The sequence below is a fragment of the Lagopus muta genome, chromosome 22 (assembly GCF_023343835.1).
Source record: "Lagopus muta isolate bLagMut1 chromosome 22, bLagMut1 primary, whole genome shotgun sequence".
Classification (NCBI taxonomy): Eukaryota; Metazoa; Chordata; class Aves; order Galliformes; family Phasianidae; genus Lagopus; species Lagopus muta.
In genome coordinates, this window is record NC_064454.1 from 251,026 (window position 1) to 262,706 (window position 11,681).

At 58.9% G+C, this 11,681-nt stretch overlaps 2 protein-coding genes across 6 annotated transcripts; both read left to right on the top strand.

Annotated features, from left to right (window-relative positions):
• The first annotated feature begins 168 nt into the window (after positions 1-168).
• On the top strand, positions 169-5,530 carry HEPACAM (hepatic and glial cell adhesion molecule). Of its 2 annotated transcripts, XM_048968339.1 has the most exons (7): positions 169-540; positions 2,212-2,553; positions 2,788-3,069; positions 3,158-3,251; positions 3,755-3,825; positions 3,893-3,963; positions 4,040-5,530. In XM_048968339.1, exons 1-7 carry the CDS (start codon positions 477-479, stop codon positions 4,256-4,258), a joined length of 1,143 nt encoding a protein of 380 aa, XP_048824296.1. In that variant the 5' UTR covers positions 169-476; the 3' UTR covers positions 4,259-5,530. The 2 variants fall into 2 exon arrangements, with proteins under 2 accessions (XP_048824296.1, XP_048824295.1); XM_048968338.1 differs by lacking the exon at positions 169-540 and having other exon boundaries at positions 573-2,553.
• A 246-nt stretch (positions 5,531-5,776) lies between these two features.
• On the top strand, positions 5,777-11,667 carry ROBO4 (roundabout guidance receptor 4). Of its 4 annotated transcripts, none has more exons than XM_048968285.1 (13): positions 5,777-6,078; positions 6,216-6,443; positions 6,518-6,656; positions 6,724-6,851; positions 7,532-7,647; positions 7,722-7,941; positions 8,016-8,140; positions 8,401-8,572; positions 8,651-8,801; positions 8,881-9,020; positions 9,535-9,657; positions 9,734-10,013; positions 10,123-11,667. In XM_048968285.1, the coding sequence occupies exons 1-13, from the start codon at positions 5,967-5,969 to the stop codon at positions 11,339-11,341; spliced, it is 3,153 nt and encodes a 1,050-aa protein (XP_048824242.1). In that variant the 5' UTR covers positions 5,777-5,966; the 3' UTR covers positions 11,342-11,667. The 4 variants fall into 4 exon arrangements, with proteins under 4 accessions (XP_048824242.1, XP_048824238.1, XP_048824241.1 ...); XM_048968281.1 differs by having other exon boundaries at positions 5,780-6,078; positions 6,165-6,443; positions 10,123-11,665; XM_048968284.1 differs by having other exon boundaries at positions 5,782-6,078; positions 6,165-6,443; positions 8,881-9,011; positions 10,123-11,665.
• Positions 11,668-11,681: the final 14 nt, after the last annotated feature.

Sequence of the window (11,681 nt, forward strand, 5' to 3'; positions counted from 1 at the left end):
GAGGAGCTGGCAGCGCTTTGTGGGACGCAGCTCCGGGCAGCCTGCCCCGCTCCCGCTGCCCCATTGAGCCGTGCCGGGAACTAATTGGCACTGGAGCTGGAACGCAGCCTGGAAACAGCAAAAAGGGAGCGCAGGTTGGAGGTGGGGGCAGCTTTGCAAAATGTGACCCCCCAAAAAAATAACAACAACGAAAAAAGCACAAGGAAATGGGACGTGGCACCCTGCTCCCCAAATCGCACGGGACTCTGCAGCCATCCCATGGAAAGGGGGCAGAAAATTGCAAATCTGGGTGATTTCTCCCCAAGCAAGTGTCAGCTCGGGCTGCCGGGGAGGCGAAACACACAGGGCTCTATTGAGAGTGCGAGGGACAAATAAAAAAAGGGAAAAAAAATTGCCCGGGCTTAGGGCCAGCAGCACGGAGGGACGTGCCCGGAGCGGGACCGCAAGGCAGAGCAGGGCCCCGCAGCCGGCCCGAAATGTGGGGAGCTGTGGGCACCCCGCGCCTGCTGCCCGCCGCCTGGCTCCTGGCTCTGCATGCAGGTAGGGGCGGCTGGCACCGCCTGCACCGCGCTGCTTTCCGCTCTTTCTTTTTTCGCCGCAATGGGGTGGGACGGAATGCAATGGGGGATTTGTTCGGGGACTTTTATTGGGCGGTGGGGTGGATGGGTGCTGCTACCTCTCTTGGCAGAGGGGTGGAAAGGGGGAAATCGGGGCTGAAAGATACGAAAAGAACTCCGTTACAGGACAGTGGGCTGTGCTGTGGGAGGGGGGAAGGGGGGCGGCCCCCGTGCTCTGGCAGCAGCTCCTTGGCTTCCCCAGCTCTTTTCTTGCTCACTCTTCACCTTCCCCTCACAGCCCTTTGGTCGCCCCTGTTATCTCCCGTTACCCCCATCCCGCTGCAGCTCACCCCAAAGTATCACAAATTCCCTAAATCCCCCCCAGAAAACTGATTCTGGGGACTCAGCACCCCCTGAGGTACTAGCCCCCACCCTGGGCCTGGTGCAGGAAGGCAGCTGCTGTTTTGCACCATTTCTCTGAAATTTGGACCCATAAGTAGCACAGAAGATGTCGGACTGAGGATGCAAAGTGCATCAGTTTTGAACTCCAAAATTTATTACAGGGAGTAGAGGGGGTGGGGTTGAAGAAATAATTGACCTTTTGGGGAAGCATTAGAGTTTTGGAGAGGTTTGTGTGATGCTCTCTAAATCCCTCCCTTTATCCCCCCAAAAACCTGAAAAAACAAAGCAGTGGGATTAAAACAGGCACCCAGTTGTGTTTGAGGGATGGGGCAGGGGTTGCATCCTAGACCTCCAGCCAGATTTTCCCCCAGAATTTCACCCCGCAGTGCCTTTTCAAGGCTGAGCTTCATGGCTGTTGGGGAGGGCGGATGGACGGATGCTGCATACCAATAGGTCCCGTGACTTTCGAGCTTGTTTAAACCCTTTCTTGCTCTGCTCGCCTCCCTCCTCACCCTCCCCAGCTGATTTCCCCTGTTCAGTCTGGTATTTGTTCACCTCTGAGTGATGCCATCTGGACAGAGAATCATGAAGTCCCCAAATTGGTGGAGATAGGAGTTTTGGGGAGTAAACCCATTCTTTATTTTTGTATTTATTTCTTTTTCTCCAAAGAACAGTTTTGTAAGCTGTTTGTTGCTTGCTTTGAGCTCAGCTAGTTTGCATTTCCCCATGGGGTGATGGGGACTGGTGGGTCCCCTTGAAACTGGGACACGGGGACTCAATCCCCTTCTCTGTGGCTGTGCACAGAGGGAGGAGTGTTGGCTGCACAAGAGCATCCTCTACAGGCGGTGCAGTGCAAAAATGTCATCCTTGTGCATGCATCTTTGCCACGAGTTGCATCAGACCCACAGTGCACCTTGCAAGGGTTGCATCCACTCCGCTGTGCATTTGGAAAGAGGTTCACCAACCCCACCAACGCACTTCTTGTCAGTACTCCAATGCACTTTGCAAATGATTGCATCGACCCCGATGCAACCAATGCATCAACCCCCTCCAATGCATTTTGCAGAGAGCTGCATCAACCCTTGCAATGCACTTTTTTGAGGCAACGCACGCGTTTTTTAAAAACTCCCTGCAAACAATGGGGGTGCTGCAGTCGAGGGCTTCTTGGGGATGCCTGCCGCAGCTCCGGGAGGGGATTTCCCCTTTTTCGGAGAGCCGGGACGCGGCGCCCGCTGTCTCCCCCCATCCCCAGGTCTGCTGGCGGGGGTGAACATCACCAGCCCGTCGGCACTGGTGCGCGGCACGGCAGGCAAAGCGGCGCTGCTGTCAGTGCGCTACGCCAGCGCCAGCCCCGACAAACCGGTGGTGAAGTGGCAGCTGAAGCGGGACAAACCCGTCACCGTCGTCCAGTCCATCGGCACCGAGATCATCGGCAACCTGCGGCCCGACTACCGAGACCGCATCCGCGTGCTGGAGAATGGCTCGCTGCTCATCAGCCCGCTGCAGCTGGCCGACGAGGGCAGCTATGAGGTGGAGGTCTCCATCACCGATGACACCTTCACTGGCGAGAAGACCATCAACCTCACTGTGGACAGTAAGGGCGAGGAGGGTGCCAGACGTGTTTGGGTTTTCCCAACAGGACAGCTTTGTTCTGGGAGGGATTTGGGCAGCAGAGAGTTACGGGGAGTTTGGCCATATGGAGAGATGGTTCTGGCTTGCTTGCAGCCGAATCGTGTCCCCAGTGGGGTTTTGAGGTCCTTTCCCCATCCCCTGGGTCCATCCATGTCCCGCAGGGCATTGGTGTCACCCGGGCTCCCATCATCCACAGTCCCCATCTCAAAGCCACAAGTGTTGGTGGCCTCCTCAACAGTGCTAGAGCTCAGCGAGTTCTTCACCCTCAACTGCTCACACGAGAATGGCACCAAGCCCACCTACACCTGGCTGAAGGATGGGCGGCCGCTGAACAACGACTCCCGCCTCCTCCTCTCCCCTGACCAGAAGATCCTCACCATCACTCGTGTCCTCATGGCAGATGATGACATCTACAGCTGCCTGGTGGAGAATCCCATCAGCCAGGGCCGCAGTGTCCCCGTGAAGCTCACTGTCTACCGTAAGATGTGTCCCCACAGCTGGCCATTGCTGGAAGATGCTGCTGGTTAAGCTTTTGGGGGTATTTCCTTCTCACTGCTCTCTCCTAGGCCGGAGTTCCCTCTACATCATCCTCTCTACGGGTGGCATCTTCCTGCTCGTAACTCTGGTGACTGTTTGTGCCTGCTGGAAACCTTCCAAGAAGTATGGCTTGGGGGAATACAGGAGACAAAGGGATCCTTCTCCTAACCAATCCCGTCCCATCCTATCTTCCCTGATTCTATCCCATCCTATCCTTCCCTTCTCCATCCCATCTTGTCGCGTCTCATCCCATTTGCTCCCCTCCCTTGTAATCCTGTTCCATTCTGTCACATTTCATTCTGTTTAATTCCATCTCATCCCATCCCAAATTGCCCCGTTCTGTCCTTTCTCACCTCGTCCCATTACATCCCAGGTCACCCAGTTCTGTCCCACCCTGTCCTATCCCATCTCACCCTGTTCCACTCTCCCTATAGCACCATGGTCACCCGTGGCTGTGTTTGGGGCCATTCTCTCATTAGTATCATTACCGTCACCGCCACGGCAGTGACCATGACCATCAGCATCAACACCAACATGACCGTGACCATGACCACCACCATGACTGTCACGGTTACTATAATTTTGACCCATGACCACCATCATCACAGCCTCTGTTCACTCTCCAGACCGAAGCAGCAAGCAGAGCCACCTCCCCCTGACTACACAGAACAGGATGAGGAGCACCCCAAGCACGAGGGTGAGTGCGGCGCTGGCAGCATGGTCAGCACCGCGCTGTGGGCACCCACCTACTCCCCTTCCTGCAGCTGAGACCGTCCCGCGTGGTGCCGACCATGATCGCAAGACCCCCCTGGCCCTCTACATCCTCAAGGAGCAGGTGAGTGGGTGGCGGGGATGCACTGCGGGGCAGTCCGGAACATTGAGCTTACTGCAGTGCCATGCTGTCCCTGCAGGACACTGCAGCACCTCAGGAGGATTCATCACCACCCGCTGGGCGCTCACCAGGACGCGGGGCTCGCCGCTACCATCGCTCACCTGCTCCAGCCCGGCCACCCCGCTCACCCCCCGGCTCCCCTGCACGATCCCGCTCTGCTGCACGCCTGCTGCGGGCCACCGGGGTCCCTGCCATCCGTGAACAGGAGGAAGGCAGCGCCCTGGAGATCAGTGCCTGAGCTAGCGGTGGTGCTGGGGAACACGTGCATGGCCCGGCCTGGCCCAGGCGTGGAGGGGTGACACAGGGCATGGTGGAAAGTCACTAATTTGGTATTGAACTTTGCCAGAGCTGCACCCTTCCACTCCGTTGGGGTGCTGGGGTGTTGCTGTAGTGGCCGTGGGGCTGGGTGTGGGGCGCATGGGGAGCACACACACACACATGCATGGAACATATGTGGAGCATGCACAGAGAGCCCACACCGTCTCCAGAGAAAGTGAGCATGGAGCACATGGAGTGAGTGTGCACAGAGCGTGCACAGAACATGCAGAGAGCACATATGTGGTGTGCAAAGAGAGCGTGCAGGAGCATATGCAGGAGAATGCTGAGTGTGCTCAGATTGTGCGGGGATATCACAAACAGAGCATGCAGAGAGATGGTGCATGAAATATACGGACAGAGCATGCAGATAGAGTGTGCACAGAGCCTGCAAGAGAATGTGCATGGACTGAGTGGAGAGAGCAGCCTGGAGTATGGAGAGAGGGCATGTACAAAGGACGCAAGAGAGCATGCACAGGAGTGTATAGACAGAATGCACACAGCGTGCAAAGGTAGCGTGCAAGAGCACATAAATAAAACATGTCAAAAGCATGTCAAGAGAGCATGCACCAAGCATGCAGCTAAGACCAGACAGACTGCATAGCAGAAGTACTTATACAGAATGTGTGCATGGCATGTGCATGGAGCATGCAGGTAAGTGTGCAATTTGCAGAGAGTGTGCCAGCATTTGGAGTATGCTCCAAATGTGCATGGAGCGTGTAGAGAGCATGAGTGTTCAGAAAGCATGGGGCGTGTGGAAGGAGCGTGCATGGAGTGTGGGAGAAGAACATGCACAGAGCATGCACATGTTATGCATGTGCAAGAGCACTGTGCACATGACCACAACCCTATGCATGCAGTTGGTGTGCCAGCTCCCATGCGCACGCACACCCACACACACCAGCGGAAAGGCCCCCAGCCCTCTGGCTGCACTGTACCCAAACACGGGCCCAAGTCCCAGCAGTGAGCAGTGCCCTTGCAGCCACCAGCCACCCTCTGCTGCCTCTGGATTTTCTGTGAAAATCTCCTGTTTTTCAGCGCACCCACATGCATTGCTGCAGGATCCCCAGGAGTAGGTTTAGGACAGAGCCGAAGGGCCGGGGCGCCAGAGCAGGTGCTGGGGCAGCCCGTGGTGCTCAGCGTGAGCAAGCACTCGTGGATGCTACTAACCAATAAACTCCATGTGTTACCCAGCTCCAAGGTGCTCGGTGTGTTGGGGCGGTGTGCTGGGAGGGGGGACAATGTGAGGAAGACGGGTGGCAGCTGGGAAGAACCAACTCAGTGCACCTGTTCAGGCAGCAAGAACGAGGTCAGCAAGACAGCTGGTGGGGAAATACCAAGTTGGAGGGAAGTAGCACCCAAAGACAGTTTGGGAAATGCTGAAATTTCCCTCAGATTTTAGTTTGCAGTGCTCCTTTGAGACTGTTCACTCCAGTCCCTACTTATGGCATTGTGCCCTACAGCCCTCCCCGCCCCATGCTGATCTCACTTCTCCTTAACCCACCCTTCCGTGCAGCCCACTGGCTGCTCCTCCAGCCAGGCTGACTGCGTCCCCCAGTGCTTCCCGTCCCTCGCATCCGGCCATTGTACCCTACCGGGAAGGACTGCATCCAGGGACAAAGTGGGAGGCCATGGAGGGCGGCTGGGCCATGGCACTGGGGCTCTGGGCTACTGCACTGTGCCTGGGGGGCTGCCACCCCTCCGGAGGGGACATGGAGTCACACAGCACCCAGCGCCCAGCTGGTAAGGACATCATGGGGATGGTGATGGGTGGGTGGGGGATATCCTAAAAGGCGTCTCCACCAAGGGACGTGTGCCCTCTCCCACAGAGCTGCGGGACAATTTCCGCCTGCAGCCCGGGGACCTGGTGGTTGTGGCAGGGCAGGCACTGGAGCTGGACTGCGTGCCCCCCTCCGGGCAGCCCGAGCCCCGCGTCACCTGGAGGAAGGACGGCGTCACCCTGCGCCTGGCTGGGGGCCGTCACCAGCTCACCCAGGGGAAGCTGCGGGTGGCCTCGGCACGCAGGAGCGATGCGGGGGTCTATGTCTGTGTGGCAGCCAACGCAGCAGGCGAGCGGCACAGCCGGGGTGCTCAAGTCACCATCCTGGGTAAGCTGCAGTGGGTGAGGGTCCTGGGGCAGAAAGACGTACCACGTCACCTCCCCGATGTCTCCTCCCTGCAGAGAAGCCGATCATCGTGCGGCGGCCAAGTGATGTCACAGCAGTGGCTGGCAGCACGGTGGCGCTGAGCTGTGGCGCGCAGGGCGACCCAGCACCGCGGGTTCAGTGGCACAAGGAGAGCGGGGATCTGCCCTGGGGGAGGTAGGAGGCGGTGAGGTCATCTCTCCTGTGTGGGTGACACGGGGTGATGGGATGTTGGTGTCCACAGGCACGAGGTGGATCAGGAGCACACACTGCGACTCTACGCGGTGACGGCAGCCGATGGTGGTGCCTACATCTGCACAGCCCAGAGCCAGCTGGGCAGCGCTGCCGCCACCGCCCGCCTCCGTGTGGAAGGTCAGTGGGGACCACCAGAGACACCACGTGGGGGCATCTGAGGGGGCAGCTGCTGGGGGCCATCTCATGGAGCTCAGTTTCATTGAGTTTGCTTTAAAGAGGTTCATCCAAAGCGTTAGCCACGGGGAGTCCATCCGAGGGCGTCATCAACAAGGGGCCTATCTAACTGAGTCATCTCAGGGGATACATTCAAGCAGAATGCAGCCGAGGGGGTGGGAATCCTTCCAAAAGGGGGTTCTGTATGAGTAGGTCCATCTACAGGATTCCATACAACAGGATCTATCCAAAAGGTTCCATTCAGACAAGGTGCATTCAAGGGGAATCACTTGAGTAGGGGTCAGTTTAAGGAGACTCCACACAAGAGGATTAAAGGGGAACATTTTGGAACCATCCAAGAGGACAAATGGGATTCAACTAAGCTGCTTCCTCCAAGGGGATCCATCTAGGGAGTTCTGTCAGGGGGGATTCATTACAGTGGGATCCAGCCAAGAGATATCCATCCAAGGGTTTCATCTAAGAAAGATGCATCAGTGGGAATCCACCATGGGATGCAGCGGAGGAGGCCGTTCAAGAGCTCTTCATCCGCAGGGTCCATTTAAGTGTAACCACGCGAGGAGGCATCTTGGTCTCCAGTCTTTCTGGGGTGCAGGAGCCACCGTTATCCTCGCTCTTTCATGCAGGGCAGCTGCCGGCAGGCCGGTGGGAGGCCGCACGGCGGAACCTGCTGGCTGTGCAGCTGCAGCTGGACAACGGCACTGCACTGCCCACCAACGGCACTGTCTGGCTCCGCTGGAAGGTAGGTGTGCCTCTACCGAGTGGTGGAATAAGATCCTCTCCTTACGTCCCCATAACCCTTCTTGTCCCATCCAGATGGTGACACCAGGGCCAGCTCCAGAGGGCTATGTGGTGCTGTATCGCTGCCTGCTCCCTGCCAGCACTGCCTGGTCCCAGCAGGACGTGGGCAGGGAGCTCAGCACCGTCATCCCTGCACTCCAGCGGGGCTACCAGTATGAGTTCAAGGTCCGACCCTACGCCGGTGGGACCCAGGGCTTGGACAGCAACAGCTGGCACCTCTGGATCCCTGAGGAAGGTAGGTTGGGTTGGTGGGAAGGGAGATGTGGGCAGCTATGTGAAGGTCTTAGGGGCTCAGTGTTGCTGTCCCAGCAGTGCCAAGCGCAGCACCCCAGCGTGTCACCGTGGGCCAGGCTGCACCAGGGAATGGTACCGTTATCGTGAGCTGGGAGCCACCTCCTCCTGATGCCCACAATGGCATCATTCGAGGCTACCAGGTTTGAGGGGCAAGGGTGTCATCCATGGGAGTTACACCTAAGGGAGCTTCATCCAAGGAAGAATACATTCATGGTGGGGTTCCATCCAAGAGGGATCCATCCAAGGTGGGAGAACTGTCCAAAGAGGTCAAACCGATGGGACCATCAAAGAGGGGCCCATCCAAGAAAATCCATCCAAGGGGGTTTCTAAGGGCAGTCATCCAAGAGAATCTATCCCAAGGGGATTCCTCAAGGGAATTTCACCTATCGGCACCCATTAGGTCTGGTCCCTGGGCGAGGGCTGGCTACAACCCACCAACCGTACAGTGGACGGAGGAACACGTCGCTTGGAGACCCTCCTGCATGGCTCTGGGGCCAGATACTGCATCCAAGTAGCCGCGTTCAATGGTGCAGGGCTGGGGATCCCCAGCAACATCACCTGTGGCGTCTTGGGTAGGAAAAGGGGTCTGCTGTGGGATGCAGCAGGGAATAGAGCAGTGGCACAGGGTGACATCGACTATGCCCTTGCAGAGATGATGGCAGGGAGCACTGGAGTGGTGCAGGTGCTGCAACAGCCTGCGGTCATCGCAGCCACTGGCTCACTGCTGTGGCTGGCCCTGCTTGCCCTCCTCCTCCTCATCTGCCAGCGTCGCGCCAGCCAGGACTCCATGGCACAACACGGGTGAGTGACTGTGGTGGGGATCTGTGGGGTTCTCTGGCACCGGAGGGGTGGGATCCTGCTGACAACCCTTGCCCTGCAGGCGGAAGGACGCTGATGTGCCATGGCTCAGCAGCCCCTGGAAACCTGTCTGTGTTCCTCAGAACCTGAGTGGCAGCAGCAGCCTCAGCAGCCGGCTCCTGGGAAGCGACAGCAGGGACCCCCAGCCCTCTCGTGAGCCCTGTGTGTCGCGACCCCCATCCAGGGCTATGGGACCCCCCTATGCTTTAGAACCTCCACTCAGTGCCTGGAACCCTTCACCACAGGGTGCTATGGGAGTCCCGCCCAATGCTTGGGATGCCCCCACAGGGTTACGGGATCCCCACTGGGACTTGGGACCCCCACAGGGTTCTGTGGGACACTCACAGAGTATCTTGGACTCCTCATCCAGTGCCATTGGATGCCCATGTACTGCCCTGGGAAGCCCACCCAGGTGTCTGAGACTCTCTTTCAAGGTTCTGTGGCCACCCCATCCTCTACCTCCAACCTCCTCATCCCCATGATGCTGTGGGACTCTTACCAAATCTAGTGAGACTCTCAGGTGATGCTGTGGGATCCCCACTCAATGCCTCTTACAGAGTGTCTGGGACACACAGGGGGTACGGGGCCCCCATTTGGGACAGATGGTGCCTGGGATGGAGGGGCTCAGGGGTTCAGCACCCGAGGGTGCCCAAGCCTGACAGCTTTCCCCCTACAGCCCTGACCTCAGAGCTGCCGAGCCTCAGCCCTGCGACGACCCCCAGCTGCAGCCACCTCTGCAGAGAACACCCCAAAAGTAGCACGTCCAGCCTGGCACTGTGGGAGCACATCCGCAAGCGAGGTGGGGACAGGACAGGGAGATGGGGCGGCATGCTGGGAACAGCAGGATGGTGGCTGATGGCTGTGTCCCCATGCAGAGCTGGACCGTACGCACAGCTCCCCAGTGCCGGTGGCTGGGCTCAGGGCCATTCCCGTGCCCTTGTGTGTTGGGGAGTGGGGGACACATTTTGACTCAGTGGACAGATGGCCTCAGCAGAAAGGACAGGATGGTGACACGGCACTAGCAGGAGAGGACCCGTGGTGGCTGCCCACCATCAGCTCCCCGAAACCACGGCGCAGTTCGGTGGCATCAATTGGTGCTGGGATGCTGGTGGCACCTACAGGACATCCGCACATCTGGCGCCCCATGGGGACCCGGTGAGTCTGTGTGTCTCTAGGGGACGCCCCGGGTGCTATAGGCTGCCCCCTTCCCTGCCCCGGTCAGGTGCTGCAGTGGCAAAAGCCAACTTGTTCTATGTGCCTGCAGGTTCCCAGCCATGGGGTGCTCAAGGGACACTTCTCCAGTCACTGGGAACCCCAAAGACACATCCACGGTTACTGGGAACCCTGGGGGCATGTCCCCAGAAACCAGGAGGCCCAGGACTGTGTCCCCAGTCACTAGGAACAGCAAGAACACCAGGAACCAGAGGGACATGTCCTCTGTCACCAGGAGCCCTGTAGATATGTCTCCTGCCACTGTGAGCCGCAAGGAAATGTTATTGGCCACAAGACCTAGCAGAGATGTGTCCCCGGTGACTGGGTGCTCCAGGGACAGATCCCCAGTCATTGGGCACTCCAAGGACAAGTCTCCGGCCACCAGGAGCCCCAGAGACTTGTCCCCAGCCTCCAGTCACTCCCTGGCCACTACAGTCCAGGAGAACATGTCCCCATTCACTCAACACCCCAGGGACATGTTCTCAGCCACCAGGTGTCCCAGAGATATGTTCCCAGCAGCCAGGCACCCTGACGACATGTCCATGGTCCCCCAGAACCCCAGGGACATGTCTGTGCTCAGGGACACGCTGATGGCCACCAAAGACGTGTCCCCGGAGCCCGGCCGCCTCTCACCAGCGCTCAGTGATGGGGTTCTCACCCCGCAGCGGGTTGCCGAGGACCTGGAGAGGGTGCAGGAGGCCCACCGCCCCACAAACACCCCCAGGCCAGAGGTGTCCCCAGCACATCCCCAGCGCGTCCCTGTGCCCCGCCCCCTGTCCCCTCCCCACACCTATGGGTACATCTGCGGGCCTCCCGCCTCTGAGATGGGCGAGGGAGAGGAGGAGGAAGAGGAGGAGGAAGAGAAGCCCGAGGTGTGGGGTCATGAGGGCTCGCCGGGGGGGTCTCTGCTGAACGGATGGGGGTCTGTCACGGAGGACACTGTCCCTAGCACCCGCTGCAGCCTGGCCAGCTCCTCTGATGGCTCCTTCCTGCTCGATGCCAGCTTTGCCCGTGTGCTGGCTGTGGCCGTCGACAGCCTCTGCTTCAGCCTCGAGGACGTCGATGGGGGTGGTGAGGGGGCTGCTGCCCCCCTGCACGGCCTGGCATCATCCCCTCTGTGCGGGGAGGTGGCCCTGGGGACAGGGACAGGGAAGGGGATAGGGATGGGCAGCCTCATGGGGATGCCGCGAGTGGGCAGCCAGTGGGGTGCGCTCCTTTCCAGGGACAGAAGGGACAGGAGCGTGGCAGCCCCTGTGTTAAAGCAGTGTTGAGGCCAGAGCCCTCCCAGCTTGGCTACAATCCAGCTTTATTCATCATTTCCCCCAGAAGGGGCTCTCTGCTGGCAAACGCTACGTGCGCAGCTGGGGAGCACTGAGGTGGGTGGGAGGCCCTCTGCTCATGTTCCCCTCCAGCTGGCCTTGTCCCCAGGGTCCTCATCTTTCCATCCCCAGCGACTGTCCCAAACATCCTTGTCCCTCCCAGTGTCTTCACCCCTCATCCATCCCGTCCTTGTCCCCACCCAGTGCATCCTCAACCCCCTCAAGCTGACCCCCACCCTCTGGCTCTGTGCACACCCATTTACAGACAGAAATGAACGAGCACCCCACGCAT